At 43.0% G+C, this 21,775-nt stretch overlaps 1 protein-coding gene across 1 annotated transcript in view; it reads left to right on the forward strand.

Moving 5' to 3' along the window:
- Window positions 1–21,775, forward strand: part of LOC116990665 (protein kinase C zeta type-like) — a 288,589-nt gene that overhangs the window by 106,544 nt on the left and 160,270 nt on the right. Inside the window, exons 6-7 of the mRNA XM_033048584.1 lie at window positions 1,108–1,189; window positions 11,168–11,226. Of these exons, the coding sequence (XP_032904475.1) occupies window positions 1,108–1,189; window positions 11,168–11,226 (141 nt within the window). The remainder of the gene's footprint in view (window positions 1–1,107; window positions 1,190–11,167; window positions 11,227–21,775) is intronic.

Consider the following 21,775-nt stretch of genomic DNA (forward strand, 5'->3'; position numbering starts at 1 on the left):
TTCCCCTCCAGAGTCACCATTCTTCCTTCAAAATAGTTCATTTTTGTCTCCAAGTCTTCCAACTCAAATTCCAGTATCAGAATGGGAGTTTCTTCAACAGAGGTTTGCAAAGGTGGTTTGCCATCACCTTCTCAAGGATAACTAGGCATGGGCTATAAATGTTGGCAGCACCTATGACAGTAGACAAGTGGTACACTTGTGCAGCAGTTAGTGCTACTGCCTCGCTGCTTCAGGGACCCAGATTCAATCCTGACCTTGGATGCTATTAATGTGGAGTTTACACATTCTCCCCATTGTTCAGCAATCAGTTTAGTAAATGTGATAAATCGTAATAAAGTTATATTTCCATGAATGCGTTTTAGTGAGCATTTGAGAAAGAATAAGTTGGGGGTACAAGGAAATAAACAGAGAGGGAATGGGATTGGTCTGCTGGCATGGACTTGATAGAGAAATTGTCTCCTTTGTGGTATTATGTAAGGTTAGATGTTTGCACACAGTTTGTCTCTGATTTGTGCATTTAGTTTTCGCATGGTTATACATAAGGGTCACTCATGGAACCTTCATTACTATTTGTCACATTCTCCCCCTGAATCCGACACAATTTTGCAGTGCTCCATTGATATTCCAACTATTTTGTTTGTAATAGCAAACTGCTTTGATGTTTAGTAGGAAGAGGACTTTGTTACTTGAGGGTTTCAAGTAACAAAGCTTTCTGAGCCTGCTCTGAAATGTGTCTCTATTCTTAAATCTTCTCCACCTTGAGACATGAGTTTGTGATAGTGTACCAAATCCTACAAAAATACTTCTAAAATCAAGTCATTTTATTTATTAGTTTATTAATTTTGTTGAGGAACAGATTTGGTGACATTAAAAGGATAGTGTTTCTTTCCACCCAAACACTGCGATGAGGTTTGTTCTTATTTTACTACTGTTAAACTGCATGTAATTTTACACTTACATATTTGCCACCTGGCACATTGAAATTAAAAAAATCTTATCTAAATCATCACTACTCATCATTTCAGAGTCCAGATTAGGAAATTAAATCTCTCAGCAATCTGTTGCATCATATCGTTAACTGGCTCTGCTTCCTGTTTTAATGGTCAGGATCCGGTCATGCCCTCTCCGGAACCTCCAATTGAAGGCAAGACTGATGAAGTTGACATACCTTCAGAAGACCCCGATGGAAGTAAGTTTTCAATTCAAAAGCCTTAATGGTTAATAAGAAGTATTTGAGCACATTATCTTACTAACTTGATTGAATTTTTAAGGAGACGACGAAGGAAATTGAAGAAGGTAGGGTGGTGGATGTTGTATACATGGATTTTCATAAGGCTTTTGATAAAGTCCCTCATGGTAGACTGATCCAGAAAATTAAGATGATTGGGATTCATGATGACATGGTTGTATGGATTCAGAACTGGCATATTCATGGAAGACAGAGAGTTGTGGAGGAAGGTAGATACTTTGGCTGGAGATCTTTCACCAATGGAGTTCTGCAGGGATCTGTGCTGAGCCCTTTGATGTTGGTGATATTTATAAATGACCTTGAAGTAAATGTAAGGTACACAAAAATGCTGGAGAAACTCAGCGGGTGCAGCAGCATCTATGGAGCGAAGGAACGGGTGACGTTTCAGGTCGAGACCCTTCTTTCACAAAATGCTGTAGTAACTTAGTGGGACAGGCAGCATCTCTGGAGAGAAGGAATGGGTGACGTCTCACTGACACCCATTCCTTCTCTCCAGAGATATGCCTGTCCCGCTGAGTTACTCCAGCATTTTGTGTCTACCTTTGATTTAAACCAGCATCTGCAGTTCTTTCCGACACATAGAACAGTACAGCACAGGAACGGGCCTTCCAGCCTACTATGTTTGTGCTGAACATTGCAGAATGTTGGAAACGTGGGATGCTTTTAAGAGTATGATGCAAGTGTTCAAGACATGCATGCCCTTTGTTAGAGTAAGGGGCAAGGCAGGTGGGCATCAAGAAGCTGGATGATGATTGAAAATTAAGCTCTGGCCAGGAAAAAGAAGGAGACATGGGATGGGTAGCTGTGATCGTGTTTCCCTGGAAGTCTTCAGAACATAATGAAGAAGGAAATCCAGAGGCCAAGAAGGGGTCAGAAGATAGTTCTGGCAGAAGATATTAAGGGAAATCTGAAGAGATTGTATAAGTACATTAAGGGAAAGAGGGTGACTAGAGAGGGCGTCACATTGGCTCAGCAGTAGAGTTGCTGCCTTACAATGCCAGAGACCCGGGTTTGATCTTGACTACAGATGCTATCTGTACAGTTTGTACGTTCTCCCTGTGACCACATGGATTTCCCTGAGTGTTCCGGTTTCCTCCCACATCCCAAAGGCATGCAGGTTTGTAGATTAATTGGCTTCTGAAATTATCCCTAGTGTGTAGGATAGAACTAGTGTACAGGTGATCGCTGGTCATTGCAGATGCGATATGTCGAAGGGCCTGTTTCCATGCTGTATCTCTAAACTAAACTAAACTAAATTAAACTAAGAGAGAATAGGGCCCCATAGAAACCAAAGCGATCATCTCTGTTGAGCTTGTGTTCTGTGTCTTGTGTCTACTGTTTGTGGGTAAGTGTGTCTGTTTAGTGTTCAGCCATGAGCGAATGGCGGTGCGGGCTCGACGGACCTGGTGGTCTACTCTCGCACCTACTTTCTATGTTTATGTTTCTATGTTTCTATGAGCTGCAGGAGATGGGCAAGGTCTTCAATGGGAATTTCTCCTCTGTTTTTACCGTGGAGAGAGACATGGAGACTTGGGATCTTTGGACTTCTAATGGAAGGATAAATCTTGAGGATAATCCGTATTTCAGTTAAGGAGGTGCTGGACGTCCTAACGTAAGAAGGAGTCTCATAAATCTCCAGGACCAGATCAGATAAATCCACGAACACAGTGAGAAGCTAGAGAAGAAACAGTCGACGGTGGAGGCCAAATCTTTGGGTATTTTTAAAGCAGAGATTGATAGGTCTTGATTAGTAAGGGTGTGAGGTGAGGATGAGGGTGGCTAATAGAACATGTGTCCTTGAATGTCAATAGGGCAGGTTCATTTTAGGTTCCTCCTTCACCAAAAGCCTCAAGATCAATGTAGGATGCTGAGGCAGTAAGAATATACAACATAGAACAGTACAGCACAGGAATGGGCCCTTCAGCTCACAATGCTTGTGCTGAACATGATGCCATTACATTGTTCTCATCTGTACATGATCCATATCCCTCTGTTCCCTGCTCTTCTATGTGCCCATCTAAAAACCTCTTAATAAACATCTTAGTGTTCTGGATCAGCCTATCATGAGGAACCTTATCAAAAGCATTACATAATATCCATGCACGCAACATCCACTGCCTACCTTCATCACTTTCCTTCGTCATCTCCTCAAAAAACTCAATCAAGTTAGGAAGACACGACCGCAATCACGTCTCTTGCCTCCCTGAATAACCTGGACAGACCCCAACAGACCCTGGGAACTTATCCACCTTAATGTTCTTCAAGAGCCTCAGCACCACCTCCTCTCGATCTAAAAACTGATGTGCCTTTATTTAAGGAGAGCTGCAAGAAAAATCTTGGGAACTATAGACCAGTGAGTCTAACCATCTCTTCTAGGCAAGGTATTGGAGAATATTCTGAAGGATAACATATATCAATACTGAACTTGCATTATAGGCAACCTACGTTAACTCATACTTACATAAACAATTTGCAATATGTGGCCCTGTTTCATTCATGACCTGTGTTATTGCAACAGGAGGATGATGAGGGCTTCACGTCTGCTTCATAGATATAAGAGCGTCGCTGTGAAGAGCAATTCTGACCGAGTGGCCACAACTCCCACAAGGTGCACCAGCCAGCCCTTTAACTTCAACTGCCACACAATCCGGTAGACACAATTGTAGCCACTATCCGTCAGCGCTTTCATCAGACCGTCCCCACTGACAGGATGCGCACGGTCTCCGTGTGCCTCCCTTCCCTCTCACCAGTTGCCGCTTCTTCCTGTTAGCCACTCAGCCGCTATCCCCTCCACAGCTGCCTCCTCCTTTACCCATCACTTAGTCTAATACGCTGCCTCCTTCTCCCCCACGGCCGCTGGCACCTTCCACCTTGACTCCGGGGGAGAAAGGGGAGGAAGCAGCAATTGAGGGGGGAGTGGTCAAAGCGACAGCTGACAGGAAGAAGAAGCAGCAGCTAGTGAGAGGGAAGGAAGCCCCATGTTGATAGTGAATCCTGTCGGTTGCGGTAGCCTGAAGAAAGCTCTGTTGGTCTGGGGCTACAACGTGAGCCACAACAACGGCTGCGTAAACCGGATGGTGTGGCAGCTGCTGAACAAGGGCTCGTTTATGCAAAACAGCGCCATTGGCGCCATGTTTTAAGTTGAAACGACACAAAGTGCTGGAGTAACTCAGCGGGTCAGGCAGCATCTCTGGAGAAAGTGGAAAGGTGGTGTTTCGGGTTGGGATCCTTCTTCAGTCAGTCCCAACTTGAAACGTCACATATCCATGTTGTCCAGTGATGCTGCCCGGCCTGCTGAGTTACTCCAGCACTTTGTGCCATTTTGTGTATTAATTAGCATCTGTAGTTTGCACATGGGAGATGGTGTCGCACAAATCTGAGTTTTTGAAGATGTAACCATGAAGATGAGGGTATAGCCATAGATGTTATCTATATGGTCTTCAGAAAGGCATTTGATAATATTCCGCATGGTAGGCTGATCTGGAAGCTGCGATTGCATGGGATCTAGCGACTGGATAGAAAATTTGCTTCATGGAAGGATGCAGAGGGTGTAGTGGAAGGTTGTTTTTTGGACTGAAGTCGTGTGACTAGTGGTGTGCCTCAGTGATCAGTGCTGGGCCCATTCCTATTAGGGGTTTATATCAGCGATTTGAATGAGATGTGCAAGGCATGATTACCAAGTTTGCAGGTAACATTAAAGCAGTTCGTAGATATTAAAGGTGTTTATCAGAAATTACAGCAGGTTCTTGATCAGTTGGGCAATGGGCTGAGGTATGATTAATGGAGTTTAAATCAGATAAATGCAAGGCACACATTTGGGAAGTCAAACCTGGGTTGGGCAGGAGCTTCACAGTGAATGTCAGGGTTCTGGGGATGTTGTAGAGCAGAGGGATCTAGGAGTGCAGGTACATAGTTCCTTGAAAGTGGCGTCACAGGAAGATAGGCTGGCCAAGAAGGCTTTCAGCACTTTGTAGTTCATTGGTCAGGGTATTAAGCATAGAAGTAGAGAAAACTGCAGATGCTTGTTTATGAAAAAGATAGACACAAAGTGCAGGAGTAACTCAGCGGGTCAGGCAGCATCCCTGGTGAACGTGGGTAGATGGCATTTCGGGTCCAGTCTCTTCGTCAGACAGTTGTTGGGGTGGGGAGAAAGCTCGAAGAGAGGAGGGGAGGACAAAGCAGCGCAGGTGATAGGTGAGGGTGGGTTTTTGATTGGCAGATGGTAGGACAAAGGCCAGAGATGAGAAAAGATGTGAGCCAAAAGGATTGAAATGTTGCAAGTTTTAAAGCTAGAGGAAGGAACGTAAGTGGCGGGGGAGGGAATAAATCGGCATGAGTCTCGGTGGGGCAGAAGGGAGGGAGAGGTGAAGTATAGGGCGGGAGAGAAGTTGTTAGAAGTTAGCTAACTTTGGGGAATCAAATGTTCCCACTGCTGGGTGCTGTTCCTCCAGTTTACATGTGGCCTCGCTCTGGCCATGCAGGAGACCCAGGACAGAAAGGACAATGTGGGAATGGGAAGGATAGTTAAAATATTTAGGCACCAGTATATCCGGCACAAGCACGTCTTTGTCTAAACTGTTGGCAACTCTGACCGATGAACAGGAGGCCGCATTGTGATGAGGATTGTGAAGTGGTCTCTGCCTCAGAGGGCGGTGGAGGCAGGTTCTCTGGATGCTTTCAAGAGAGAGCTAGATAGGGCTCTGAAAAATAGTGGAGTCAGGGGATATGGGGAAAAGGCAGTAATGGGGTACTGATTGGGGATGATCAGCCATGATCACATTGAATGGCGGTGCTGGCTCGAAGGGCCAAATGGCCTACTCCTGCACCTATTGTCTATTGTCTATTGTCTATTGATGCAGAGGATGAGGTTAATGGAGGTGCAGGTGAACATCGACGGACTGTTGGAGTCCCTGGAAGGAGGTAAGGGAGGAGGTATAGGGGCAAGTGTTCAATGAAGAGTGATCTTATTGAGGTGTATAATATCATGAAGGGGGTAGATAGGGTAGATGCACAGAAGCTTTTACTCAGAGTAGGGGAATCAAGAAAAAGAGGATTTACAGTGCCCTCCACAATGTTTGGGACAAAGACCCATCATTTATTTATTTGCCTCTGTACTCCACAATTTGAGAATTGTGATAGAAAAAAATCACATGTGGTTAAAGTGCACATTGTCAGATTTTAATAAAGGCCATTTTTATACATTTTGGTTTCACCATGTAGAAATTACAGCAGTGTTTATACATAGCCCCCCCCATTTCAGGGCACCATAATGTTTGGGACACAGCAATGAAAGTAGTCATGTTTAGTATTTTGTTGCATATCCTTTGCATGCAATGACTGCTTGAAGTCTGCGATTCATGGACATCACCAGTTGCTGGGTGTCTTTTTTGCTCTGCCAGGCCTGTATTGCAGCCATCTTAAACTTAAGCATTACGTTGCCCTGAATTGTGATCGTCCCCAAACAATAACCCGTGCCTGCCTTCTCCCCATATCCCTTGATTCTGAGTTTCTCCAGCATTTTTGTCTACCGACAGATTCAGTCAAAGTCAGCATAGATTTATGAAGGGGAAATCACGCTTGAGTAATCATCTGGAATTTTTTGAGGATGTGACAAGTAGAATGGATAAGGGAGAGCCAGTGGATTTGGTGTGCCTGGACTTTCAAAAAGCCTTTGACAAAGTCCCACCCAAGATATTAGTATGCAAATTTAGAACACATGGTATTGGGGGTAGGGTATTGACATGGATAGATAACTGGTTGGAAGACAGGAGGCAAAGAGCAGGAATTAACGAGTCCTTTTCAGAATGGCAGGCAGTGACTTGTGGGGTGCAGCAAGGCTCAGTGCTGGGACCCCAGTTATTTACAATATATATTAACAATTTAGACGAGAAAATTAAATGTAACATCTCCAAGTTTGCGGATGACACAAAGCTGGGTGGCAGTGTGAGCTGCGAGGAGGATGCTATGAGGCTGCAGGATAGGTTGGGTGAGTGGGCAGATGCATGGCAGTATAATGTGGATAAATGTGAGGTTATCCACTTTGGTGGCAAGAACAGGAAGGCAGATAATTATCTGCATGGTGTCAGCTTATGAAAAAGGGAGGCGCAACGAGACTTGGGTGTCCTGTACATCAGTCACTGAATGTAAGCACGCAGGCACAGCAGGCAGTGAAGAAAGCTAATGCAATGAAGGCATGTTGGCCTTCATTGCGAGAAGATTAGAGTTTAGGAGCAAGAAGATCCTACTGCAGGTGTACAGAGCCCTGGTGAGACCACACCCCGAATATATATCTGCATTCTGTCCCAAATTCAGGGACAGTTTCAACCCAGCTGTTATCAGACAACTGAACCATCCAATTATCAGTCAACTGAACCATCCTACCACAACTAGAGAGCAGTCCTGAACTAATATTCACCTGAAGCATCAGTCTGAAGAAGGGTTTCGGCCCTAAACGTTGCCTTTTTCCTTCGCTCCATAGATGCTGCTGCACCCGCTGAGTTTCTCCAGCACTTTTGTCTACCTAATATTCACCTCATTTGGAGACCCTCGGACTATCTTTAATTGGACTGGCTTTATATTACACTAAACGTTATTCCCTTATCATGCATCTGGTACACTGAATGCCTCAATTGTAATCATGTATTGTCTTTCACCTGACTGGATAGCATGCAACAAAAGCTTTTCTCTGTTCCTCGGTATACGTGACAATAGACTAAACTAAAGTCCTGGTTCATCCCAAGTAGCTATGAACACAGAACTGTACTCTGCTCTCCAGACTTGAGACATTAGTGTCTCAGGATTTTATCGTAGGTACTATGCCTTCTCATGCTTCATCGATGTCCTTACTTCGATACAAAGGTCAGAAGAGGGGTCAGTTCCACTTCCAGTTCTCAGGAAATGAGGTGATCCCTACGCAGCAAGATAGACAACATTCCAGCTCCCCATTGTGATTCTTGGGGGCGTTAGATGGTTGGGGATAGAGGAACCTATGAGGAGACCTGGTGAGACCACACCCCGAGTATATATTATGTTACGCCTAACAGTGGTAGTGAAGTTGGAGATGGTATCAAACAGGAAATTAGAAATGTGTGCGACAAAGGCAAAACAGTTATAATGGGTGACTTCAATCTACATATAGATTGGGTGAATCAAATTGGCAGGGGTGCTGAGGAAGAGGATTTCTTGGAATGTATGCAGGATAGTTATCTAAATCAACATGTAGAGGAACCAACGAGAGAGCAGGCTATTTTAGACTGGGTATTGAGTAATGAGGAAGGGTTAGTCAGCAGTCTTGTTGTACGTGCCCCCTTGGGCAAGAGTGACCATAATATGGTTGAGTTCTTCATTAGGATGGAGAGTGACATTGTTAATTCAGAAACAATGGTTCTGAACTTAAAGAAAGGTAACTTTGAGGGTATGAGACGTGAATTGGCCAAGATTGACTGGCAATTAATTCTAAAAGGGTTGACGGTGGATATGCAATGGAAGACATTTAAAGACTGCATGGATGAACTACAAAAATTGTTCATCCCAGTTTGGCAAATGAATAAATCAGGGAAGGTAGTGCATCCGTGGATAACAAGGGAAATCAGGGATAGTGTCAAAGCGAAGGATGTTGCGTACAAATTAGCCAGAAAAAGCAGCATACCAGAGGACTGGGAGAAATTCAGAGACCAGCAGAGGAGGACAAAGGACTTAATTAGGAAAGGAAAAATTAGATTATGAAAGAAAACTGGCAGGGAACATAAAAACTGACTGCAAATTTTTTTATAGATATGTGAAAAGAAGGAGATTAGTTAAAACAAATGTAGGTCCCTTGCAGTCAGAAACAGGTGAGTTGATCATGCGGAACAAGGATATGGCGGACCAATTGAATAACTACTTTGGTTCCGTCTTCACTAAGGAAGACATAAATAATCTGCCGGAAATAGCAGGGGACCGCGGGTCAAAGGAGTTGGAGGAATTGAGTGAAATCCAGGTTAGTCGGGAAGTGGTGTTGGGTAAATTGAATGGATTAAAGGCCGATAAATCCCCAGGGCCAGATAGGCTGCATCCCAGAGTACTTAAGGAAGTAGCTCCAGAAATAGTGGATGCATTAGTAATAATCTTTCAAAACTCTTTAGATTCTGGAGTAGTTCCTGAGGATTGGCGGGTAGCAAACGTAACCCCACTTTTTAAGAAGGGAGGGAGAGAGAAAATGGGGAATTACAGACCAGTTAGTCTAACATCGGTAGTGGGGAAACTGCTAGAGTCAGTTATTAAAGATGGGATAGCAGCACATTTGGAAAGTGGTGAAATCATTGGACAAAGTCAGCATGGATTTACGAAAGGTAAATCATGTCTGACGAATCTTATAGAATTTTTCGAGGATGTAACTAGTAGCGTGGATAGGGGAGAACCAGTGGACGTGGTGTATCTGGACTTCCAGAAGGCTTTCGACAAGGTCCCACATAAGAGATTAGTATACAAACTTAAAGCACACGGCATTGGGGGTTCAGTATTGATGTGGATAGAGAACTGGCTGGCAAACAGGAAGCAAAGAGTAGGAGTAAACGGGTCCTTTTCACAATGGCGGGCAGTGACTAGTGGGGTACCGCAAGGCTCAGTGCTGGGACCCCAGCTATTTACAATATATATTAATGATCTGGATGAGGGAATTGAAGGCAATATCTCCAAGTTTGCGGATGACACTAAACTGGGGGGCAGTGTTAGCTGTGAGGAGGATGCTAGGAGACTGCAAGGTGACTTGGATAGGCTGGGTGAGTGGGCAAATGTTTGGCAGATGCAGTATAATGTGGATAAATGTGAGGTTATCCATTTTGGTGGCAAAAACAGGAAAGCAGACTATTATCTAAATGGTGGCCGATTAGGAAAAGGGGAGATGCAGCGAGACCTGGGTGTCATGGTACACCAGTCATTGAAAGTAGGCATGTAGGTGCAGCAGGCAGTGAAGAAAGCGAATGGTATGTTAGCTTTCATAGCAAAAGGATTTGAGTATAGGAGCAGGGAGGTTCTACTGCAGTTGTACAGGGTCTTGGTGAGACCACACCTGGAGTATTGCGTACAGTTTTGGTCTCCAAATCTGAGGAAGGACATTATTGCCATAGAGGGAGTGCAGAGAAGGTTCACCAGACTGATTCCTGGGATGTCAGGACTGTCTTATGAAGAAAGACTGGATAGACTTGGTTTATACTCTCTAGAATTTAGGAGATTGAGAGGGGATCTTATAGAAACTTACAAAATTCTTAAGGGGTTGGACAGGCTAGATGCAGGAAGATTGTTCCCGATGTTGGGGAAGTCCAGTAGAAGGGGTCACAGCTTTAGGATAAGGGGGAAATCCTTTAAAACCGAGATGAGAAAAACTTTTTTCACACAGAGAGTGGTGAATCTCTGGAGCTCTCTGCCACAGAGGGTAGTTGAGGCCAGTTCATTGGCTATATTTAAGAGGGAGTTAGATGTGGCCCTTGTGGCTAAAGGGATCAGAGGGTATGGAGAGAAGGCAGGTACAGGATACTGAGTTGGATGATCAGCCATGATCATACTGAATGGCGGTGCAGGCTCGAAGGGCCGAATGGCCTACTCCTGCACCTAATTTCTATGTTCTATGTTTCTATGAGATAGTGAGCTTACTGGGAATTATTCAGAAGAAATAGAGGTGAACTCAATTAAACATTCAAAATTCTTATGTGGCTTGTATGTGCAAAGTATTTCCTGAATGTTCTTGTTATTTCTTATATAAAGACCAGGATGGCTATCATACAGGTCAGCCTTTCGCCAGTGACCAACTTGACTGACTTTCTCTATTTATACTTCAATTTTCAAGAGTTGGCATTTTTATTTTTCTCAATATTATTGGGTTAATTACTTGGTAAAAGGCAAAATTCAAGTCGAGTTAAAATTGTTCACATTCCTTTACAGTTGTTCCATTCTTGCCACACAGTCGGACGAAATTGGACAAGGTCACAGATGATTCAGAGGTAGGTTCTGGAATGAATAGTAAACCTTGAAAATTATGTGTGTTTCTGTCAGTTTATAATTGGTTGTAAATATTCAGTCTGGTATGGTGCTTAGATATTACAGTTCAGATTGATTGAAGCTCAATTGTGATATTTGATTTGGCTGAGCTAAGCCACAATTGTAATTCTGCCCCTGTCTTCAGTTCCTCTGAGATAACTGAAAATTAGGCAAAAGACCTAAGACTTTTGCCTCCATCACAGTGAGGAGATGCTGGGTGGACTCATTGTGGTGGATGTTAATATGTGTTTATTGTTGTTTTTATTGTATTATATGTATGACTGCTGCAATTTCGTTCAGACTTCGGTCTGAATGACAATAAAGGCATATCTATCTATCTATAATGTGAAAAATAGCCATTGTTTTAGATCATTTTGCCAATGTTTGGAAATGCATGTGTGTGTGTGTTGGAGATTGACAGGATTGGGCACAGGCTTTAATGTTGTGATAAAATAGTTTGGTGATGTTTTCAGGTTCTTCAAAGAGAATAGTTATTTGGATTATATACTTGAAAAACGTCAATGTTCTCCCTGTAATCCTGGGTGACTCAGTTTCCTACCACATCTTAAAGACATGCAGATTGGTAGGTTAATTGGCTGTAAACTGTCGCTATTGCGTGGGAGTGAATGGTGGAATCTGGGGTGAATTGATGAGAATATAAAGATAAAATTAAACTGAGATTAATGTAAAATCAGAGTAAATGGTGGTTGATGGTCGGAGCAGACCCTGTGGGCTTAAACGGCCTAATTGTCCGCTGTATCTTTCTATGAATCAATATGCTGACATTATAGCGTTACAATATGCATTGTGCTGGTAACTCTGTTGTTGCTGCTTCAGTGGTGGTCATAATTTTCCAGCACCAAATTAAAAACAAACTACATTTATTTTGAGAAACTGAAACAAGCAAGTTATTCATTGAATCACCATCATAGATGGAAATGTCAGATGGAAGAACACCATTTGACCAATTAGCTGAAGTAAGATGAATGGCTTTCATTTCTAAAGTTCAGTTTGAATGCTGTCTAGAGTGTCTGTTTTACTTCGGAGTCACGTGAGTGACTACGTGAAGAAGGCCGTCGCGTCATTACGTCTAACGCATGGCGCGCGACTGGCTGGCAGGCGCGCATCTCCTTCAGCGGTAAGTTTCAAACCTGAAGATAAGTTTCAAACTTAATTTTCAGGTTGTGTTTTTACCTTGCAGGAAGCTCTCTACAGAGGTCCTGCTGGAAGTCGTTCCGGGGAATCCCGACTCGGGGAAACCTGGCTGCGGATACTGCGGGGTAGCCGGCTCCGCAAAGTAAAACTCGGCTCGGGGGGAAACCCGGCCATGGTGACCACCGGCTGCGGAAGCCACGGGGGAATCCCGGCTCCGTGGGTAATACTGGCCCGGAAGGCCGGTTAAACTTCAAATCTCAGTATTCATCTCCTGCAGTCGGAGCGTCTTCGGACGTTTTCTTTGCCGGATAGAGCATCTCATGGGGAGATGCTCCACCTGATACTCCAAGTAGCAATGTTACAAAATTTTGAAATTTTAAAAATCAAGTCTGCAATTTATCCCATCAGATAAAGCATAAAAAGAAGTTTAATTTGACACCTAATTCACTTTCATATCTCAAGTATTTAAAAAGTTATGGCCATTTTCATACTCGGAAATTAGCATCTTGTTCCCTATTGATTTTCTATGGACATAACCAAAAAGCTGTGATCGTGGACAGTCAAAAGCCCATAACCTTCTTAAAAATTAAGAGAACTGAATGAAATTTTCAGTTATCATAGATTGAAGCATTCTGAAACAAATATAAAATAATCTTACTTGGATGACCTGAATTTAAAGCATATAATTAGTTAGTTACCCAATTGTAGCTAATTTCAAACTTCAATTACTAAATCTAAACATCTATCCATTTCTTAATAAATGATTAACATTTTTAAATAGCCTAAGTGTCCAAATAATATTCACAAATAATTCACAATAAAACATGATTTTTAAATCTCATTTACATTAATTTATAGGCCAAATGGAAGGAATTTAGTGTTCAATTGCTGTAAATTAAAGTCCATTTAAATCAGCTTTCTAGTGGGATCCTGTGAACGCGCTGGTTTGGAACGTTCACATTGCGGTAGATTTGTGCCCCCAAATGCCCAGAAAAATACTGCAGGATATAATGGGCCCAAATTAGCTACTCGCAACATTAAACTTTGTATAAAGGGATCTTAAGAAGCCCTTTTTAATGTAAAAATAAACAGCCTACCTCCTGTTGTCCCCTGTATGAGATCCGGCCGATTGCCGGCGGTCGGGGGTTTAGAGGTTAATTTTTAAACTACTATAACAATTAGATAAAGCCCTTAAAAGTAATAATAGCTCAAGCGACGGAATCTTTCAGCGATTTTTCGTTAATAATTAACTACGCTGAAAAATCTCGATTTGAATAGCCTAGGGAAAATTGAGTTTTAAACCCGCCCCCCTCTAAACGGCGCCAAAATCGCGCACACCCGCAGCGACAGATTTTCAGCGACGCTTCAGGTACACTTTGCAACATACCTACTCCAAGTAAGGAAGTAATATCAGCACGGGTCTCGGGGGCCCGTGGCAGCGCCTGGTACAGGGCTGCAACATGTCTCCCTCTCTGAGGAGGGGAGCTAGGCAGTCGCAGTTTGGTGGTATGTCGTGAGGGAATTTTCCACGACACGCCAGCTGCGTGACACCTGCAGCAGCGCCTGTTGCAGGGCTGCATTATATCTCCTTCTCTGAGGAGAGGAGCGTAAGCAGTCAGTGTATGACTGACTCCAAATTCAGAAGTATGTCCGTGAAACATATCCACGCAAACGGAGGAGCCGCTGCAAGGAAAAGTTGGCTTCCAGCCTATGGCAGAAAACCTGGAGCTTGGTAAGCATCCATGACCTCACGTCACATCATTACAGAGTGCTGGCAGTGAACAACGCTATCTGGGAAGCGCGAGGCCTGGGATGTCCAGCCGCCGAATCTTCTCCTTGCAGAGGGCCAGAGGCGCTCCAGTCCTTCCGGTATACTACATTGGCATCGGAAAGGAGCAGGATTCGGAGTCACTAGCACGTGCAGCCTGTTTGGGGAATGAGACATACCAACAGAGCATTGATTTGCACAGCTAGTCCTGGTGGCTGCTGAAGGACAACCTGACAACCCCAACTCAGAGTGAGTGCCAAGTCTTGGGCATCTATGTCAGACAAGATTGCGACTCGTCGCAGTCAAAGAGCGCTCCATCTTAAGGCATGTCAGGCAGCAGCTCGGAGTAGTAGAGAGAGTGCTACAGGAGTATGCACATGTGCCTGAAACAACGCCTGGTTCAGGTTTGCCATTCCTCCCACTCTGTTGAACGCAGTAATGGAGATGGTGCTAAAATACACGCACACATGCCTGAGGCAGCTCCTGGTTCAGGTTGCATAAGCCCTCCCATTCGGATGTATAAAGGATGAAGATGGAGCCATATATATTATAGGACCATGGGAGATGGTGTCGCAAAACATGCTTGGTACAAGGCATGCACAGACAAATTGAGGTATACGGATGGTGACACCTGGTTCAGGTGCAATTACGCCCACTCTAAACAGAGTGTCTAAGGTTAGTATGGATTAACTCCAAACAGGAACCCATATATGACTATGTGCCGGGGTCCCATGCTTAATGCATAATGCACGACAATCGCATGAGGGGAAGTGGTGTGCTTTGCCTCTAAAATTGCTGCTCCGTCAGAGATGGACTAGCCACTACAAGAAAATTTGGTCAGCAGCATCAGCGATCTAATGGAAATTACAATATGGACAGAGTCTGCGAATAAAATTTCGCTGGAACTCCAGCAAAGGTAAGGAGACCTGGAGTTAGAGACACTGGTAAGTAGGTCTCATTATTCACCTCCATGAAAGTCACTATGGTGGATGAACAGCATTCAGCATTGCTCCACTAACTTTCGTCAGAAAATCTTCAGTTACATTACAAACTGATGTTAGTGCTCAAAGATGGGACATTATTAATACCATCTCTAGTTACAGAGGTGATGGGATTTGCATGAGTTACCAATTCTGCAGTTATATGGTATCAACTACCTATAGACATTAGGTGCATTCTATGGGTTAAATGTTTTGTGCGTAAATGCATAATCTGCATGCTCAAGTCCAAGTTGATACACTTGTTAGTGTCATATGTTAATCACATGGGTGCAACCAAGTCAAAGTATCCGATGATAGTTTACCTAACCTCATTTGGCACTGGTGTATCATCACGTAAAATCAATGCCAAAACAGAATGGATGTTGGATCACTAAGTATTAATGACTTGGTGGCTCATGGAACACTAGATCGAGTGTTTGCATCCAGGCTCATTCACCAGTTGCAGTAAGAAAAATAAATAAATAAATAAATAGAATATGTGGCATGGCAGTGGCGATAGATGCATTCTCGCCACACTGGGGGGGAATGTCTTCCTCCATTTTGCCTCATCAGTCGGGTTGCAAAATATTCAGCAATATCCCGCTTCAGTCATTTTTGTAGAGACTGGCCTATGCAGCCATGATTCCCGCAGATGTTGGGAATGATAATAGAACCTTATATGGTTATTTCTAACATGGAATTGCTGGTTCAGCCCGTGACTCGGGCAACCATCCAATGCATGATAAAATCAATTCATTGACTTACAGACCCTGAAAAGACTGTTCCTGCGGCTCGGATTGTGAGGCCGAACCATGGACGTGCTCACTGCAGATTGCAGGGAAGCTGCGACTAGACAGGATGGTTACATCTGCAGAAAAAATAACAACTTATGTTCATGGCTTAGTCAAGCGGCGCGGACCAGGGGCATTAGGTCTCAAACTAAATTTTGGACATGCCCCATGGACCTTCGGTTGTGTGTGGTCACATCTACTACAATACGTGAAGGTCACTAGAGCCTTAGGGGCACTGATCTAGCAATGTTTGTTAGTTACAATAACCTCATAAGAAGCTATCAGTACAGACCATCTTCAGGTGGTTAAACGAGTTCTGGCTTGTGCAGGAGTGAACACTAACATTTTCAAATCTCACTCCACCAGGGCTGCAACAGTTTTCAACAGCAGGGTTATGGACGTTCCGCTGTACCACATCCTAGCAACTGCAGGATGGTCAAACGAACGATCTTTTCAAACATTTTTAAACAACCCCATTGCCAGACCAGGGGTATTATCCAACTCTATTTTTTAGTTCTGTTTATAGTTTCCTCCCGGATTAGAGGGGTTACTATTGTCATTTTGTTCATTAAAAAGCATCAGCATGTCTAAATCTATGTTATGTCTGATAGCATTATTAATGTTAACTCATCCTTGGTCAATTGATGCAGTGAGTGATGCATGAATTCGTTCCACGGCATGAAATCACAGAGCTTCAAAATCTTCACGTAGTTATTCACGTGACTCCGAAGTAAAATAGTAAGATTAAACGAGAACTTACCAGTTTGAAGTTTGATCTTTATTTTATGAGGAGTTACGTTGAGGGATTACGTGCCCTCCGCTCCCAACCCTCTCTCATAAAGATCAGCTGATAGTTCTAGTTTCTCGAATCTTACTATATTCAGTTGATCAACTATTATCTGTGATTTCACACCGCTGCTTTGAAGATTGACGCGCATGCGGGCTGACGGCCTTCACATAATCCCTCAACGTAACTCCTCATAAAATAAAGATCAAACTTCAAACTGGTAAGTTCTCGTTTAATCTTACTACTAAATTGCTTGTATTAAATGGATAGATTTCTAGAGGTTATTGTATCTGTCAATGCATTAACTCTGAATTTTTTTTTTTAAAGCAGAAGTTAAATTATGCAAAAGTTAAGGGTGTGCTGGATTTTTTTTTAAGTGCTTACAGTGGCTTGCAAAAGTATTCATACCCCTTGAACTATTCCACATTTTGTCACATTACAACCACAAACGTAAATGTATTTTATTGGGATTTTATGTGATAGACCAACACAAAGTGGCGCATAATTGTGAAGTGGAAGGAAAATGATACATGGTTTTCAAATTTTTTTACAAATAAAAAACTGAAAAGTGTGGCGTGCAAAAGTATTCAGCCCCCTTTACTCTGATACCCCTAAATAAAATCCAGTGCAACCAATTGCCTTCAGAAGTCACCTAATTAGTAAATAGAGTCCACTTGTGTGTAATCTAATCTCAGTATAAATACAGCTGTTCTGTGAAGGCCTCAGAGGTTTGTTAGAGAACATTAGTGAAGAAACAGCATCATGAAGCCCAAGGAACACACCAGACAGGTCAGGGATAAAGTTGTGGAGAAGTTTAAAGCTGGGTTAGGTTATAAAAAAATATCCCAAGCTTTGAACATCTCACGGAGCACTGTTCAATCCATCATCCGAAAATGAAAAGAGTATGGCACAACTGCAAACCTACCAAGACATGGCCGGGCACGGAGAGCATTGATCAGAGAAGCAGCCAAGAGGCCCATGGTAACTCTGGAGGAGCTGCAGAGATCCACAGCTCAGGTGGGAGAATCTGTCCACAGGACAACTATTAGTCGTGCACTCCACAAATCGGGCCTTTATGGAAGAGTGGCAAGAAGAAAGCCATTGTTGAAAAAAAGCCATAAGAAGTCCCATTTGCAGTTTGCCACAAGCCATGTGGGGGACACAGCAAACATGTGGAGGAAGGTATTCTGGTCAGATGAGACCAAAATTGAAGTTTTGGGCCTAAATGCAAAACGCTATGTGTGGCGGAAAACTAACACTGCACATCACCCTGAACACACCATCCCCACTGTGAAACATGGTGGTGGCAGCATCATGCTGTGGGGATGCTTTTCTTCAGCAGCGACAGGGAAGCTGGTCAGAGTTGATGGGAAGATGGATGGAGCCAAATACAGGGCAATCTTGGAAGAAAACCTGTTAGAGTCTGCAAAAGACTTGAGACTGGGGCGGAGGTTCACCTTCCAGCAGGACAACGACCCTAAACATACAGCCAGAGCTACAATGGAATGGTTTAGATCAAAGCATATTCATGTGTTAGAATGGCCCAGTCGAAGTCCAGACCTAAATCCAATTGAAAATCTCTGGCAAGACTTGAAAATTGCTGTTCACAGACGCTCTCCATCCAATCTGACTGAGCTTGAGCTATTTTGCAAAGAAGAATGGGCAAAAATTTCAGTCTCTAGATGTGCAAAGCTGGTAGAGACATACCCCAAAAGACTTGCAGCTGTAATTGCAGTGAAAGGTGGTTCTATAAATTATTGACTCAGAGGGGCTGAATACTTTTGCACGCCACACTTTTCAGTTTTTTATTTGTAAAAAAATTTGAAAACCATGTATCATTTTCCTTCCACTTCACAATTATGCACCACTTTGTGTTGATCTATCACATAAAATCCCAATAAAATACATTTACGTTTGTGGTTGTAACGTGACAAAATGTGGAAAAGTTCAAGGGGTATGAAAACTTTTGCAAGCCACTGTAATTAACACCAAATAGGTCAGATTGTGGGTATAGTGGAGAATGTAAGGAAACGTCAGTGGAATGTAGATAAGACGAGTGAGTGGGCATGAGGGAAGATGAGTAGCAAGTTGCCTGGATGGCAGAATGCAAGAATGGCAAGAAAGGGATATTATCCTGGTTGACGGGTTGATGCTGGGGCCGCTGCTCTTCACTATGTATATCAATGATTTAGATGTGGGAATTGGCGGCTTTGTGGCCAGGTTTGCAGATGATATCATGATAGGTGAAGGGGTGGGTAGTGTAGGGAAAGCAGGGACTCTGCAGGACTTGGACAGGTTGGGCAAGTGGGTTGAGAATTGGCAGATAGAATACAGTGTAGCAAAGTGTGGAGTCATGCATATATTGGTAGTAGGAATAAAGGCATAGACTATTTTCTAAATGGGGAGAGAATTCATAAATCAGAGGTGCAAAGGGATTTGGGAGTGCTGGTACAGGATTCCCAAAAAGTTAATTTGCAAGTCAAATTGGTAGTAGGGAAGGCAAATACAATGGTAACATTTATTTCGAGAGGAGGACAATATAAAAACAGGGATAAAATGCTGAGGCTTTATAAGGCGCTGGTCAGACCACATTTGGAATATTGTTTAAGAAAGAACTGCAGATGCTGGAAAAATCGAAGGTAGACAAAAAAGCTGGAGAAACTCAGCGGGTGAGGCAGCATCTATGGAGCGAAGGAATAGGTGACGTTTCGGGTCAAGACCCTTCTTCAGAATGATTTCGGGGGGGGGGAGCAGGAAAAAGAAATGAAGAGATAGAGACAGTGGGCTGTGGGAGAGCTTGGAAGAGGAGGGGAAGGAGGGAGAAAGCAAGGACTACCTGAAATTGGAGGTCAATGTTCATACCGCTGGGATGTAAACTACCCAAGCGAAATAGGAGGTGCTGTTTGTCCAATTTGCTGTAGGACTCACTCTGGTCATGGAGGAGGCCCAGGACAGAAAGGTCGGATTCAGAATGTGAGGGGGAGTTGAAGTGCTGAGCCACCGGGAGATCAGGTTGGTTATTGTGAACTGAGCGGAGGTGTTGGGTGAAGCGATTGCCAAATCTGCGCTTGTTCTCACCAGTGTAAGAGTACACAATCTTTATATCCCTGTTCGGTTGAAAGGAAATAGTAAAAATTGGAAAGAGCCATGGCTTTCAAGGGAAATTGGAAACTTGGTTCGGAAAAAGAGAGAGATCTACAATAATTATAGTCAGCATGGAGTAAATGAGGTGCTTGAGGAGTATAAAGAATGTAAAAAGAATCTTAAGAAAGAAATTAAAAAAGCAAAAAGAAGATATGAGGTTGCTTAGGCAAGTAAGGTGAAAGTAAATCCAAAGGGTTTCTACAGCTATATTAATAGCAAAAGGATATCGAGGGATAAAATTGGTCCATTAGAGAGTCAGAGTGGACAGCTATCTGCAGAACCAAAAGAGATGGGGGAGATATTGAACAATTTATTTTCTTCGGTATTCACCAAGGAGAAGGATATTGAATTATGTGAGGTAAGGGTAACAAGTAGAGTAGCTATGGAAACTATGAGATTCAAAGAAGAGGAAATACTGACACTTTTGAAAAATATAAAAGTGGATAAGTCTCCAGGTCCGGACAGGATATTCCCTAGGACATTGAGGGAAGTTAGTGTAGAAATAGCAGGGGCTATGACAGAAATATTTCAAATGTCATTAGAAACGGGAATAGTGCCGGAGGATTGGCGTACTGCGCATGTTGTTCCATTGTTTAAAAAGGGTTCTAAGAATAAACCTAGCAATTATAGACCTGTTAGTTTGACGTCAGTGGTGGGCAAATTAATGGAAAGGATACTTAGAGATAATATATAAGCATCTGGATAAACAGGGTCTGATTAGGAACAGTCAACATGGATTTGTGCCTGGAAGGTCATGTTTGACTAATCTTCTTGAATTTTTTGAAGAGGTTACTCGAAAAATTGATGAGGGTAAAGCAGTGGATGTTGTATATATGGACTTCAGTAAGGCCTTTGACAAGGTTCCTCATGGAAGGTTGGTTAAGAAGGTTAAATTGTTGGGTATTAATGGTGGAGTAGCAAGATGGACTCAACAGTGGCTGAATGGGAGATGCCAGAGAGTAATGGTGGATGGCTGTTTGTCAGGTTGGAGGCCAGTGACTAGTGGGGTGCCACAGGGATCTGTGTTGGGTCCACTGTTGTTTGTCATGTACATCAATGATCTGGATGATGGTGTGGTAAATTGGATTAGTAAGTATGCAGATGATACTAAGATAGGTCGTGTTGTGGATAATGAAGTAGATTTTCAAAGTCTACAGAGAGATGTAGGCCAGTTAGAAGAGTGGGCTGAAAGATGGCAGATGGAGTTTAATGCTGATAAGTGTGAGGTGCTACATCTTGGCAGGACAAATCAAAATAGGACGTACATGGTAAATGGTAGTGAATTGAGGAATGCAGTTGAACAGAGGGATCTAGGAATAACTGTGCACAGTTCCCTGAAGGTGGAATCTCATGTAGATAGGGTGGTAAAGAAAGCTTTTGGTGTGCTGGCCTTTATAAATCAGAGCATTAGTATAGAAGTTGGGATTTAATGTTAAAATTGTACAAGGCATTGGTGAGGCCAATTCTGGAGTATGGTGTACAATTTTGGTCGCCTAATTATAGGAAGGATGTCAACAAAATAGAGAGAGTACAGAGGAGATTTACTAGAATGTTGCCTGGGTTTCAGCAACTAAGTTACAGAGAAAGGTTGAACAAGTTAGGTCTTTATTCTTTGAAGCGCAGAAGGTTAATGGGGGACTTGATAGAGGTCTTTAAAATGATGAGAGGGATAGACAGAGTTGACGTGGATAAGCTTATCCCACTGAGAGTAGGGAAGATTCAAACAAGAGGACATGACTTGAGAATTAAGGGACAGAAGTTTAGGGGTAACATGAGGGGAACTTCTTTACTCAGAGAGTGGTAGGAGGCAGGTTCGATTTTATCATTTAAAAATAAATTGGATAGCTATATGGACGGGAAAGTGTGAGGGACTCAAATAGAGAAAGC

Source organism: Amblyraja radiata, chromosome 31 (genome assembly GCF_010909765.2).
Source record: "Amblyraja radiata isolate CabotCenter1 chromosome 31, sAmbRad1.1.pri, whole genome shotgun sequence".
In the NCBI taxonomy this organism is placed as follows: domain Eukaryota; kingdom Metazoa; phylum Chordata; class Chondrichthyes; order Rajiformes; family Rajidae; genus Amblyraja; species Amblyraja radiata.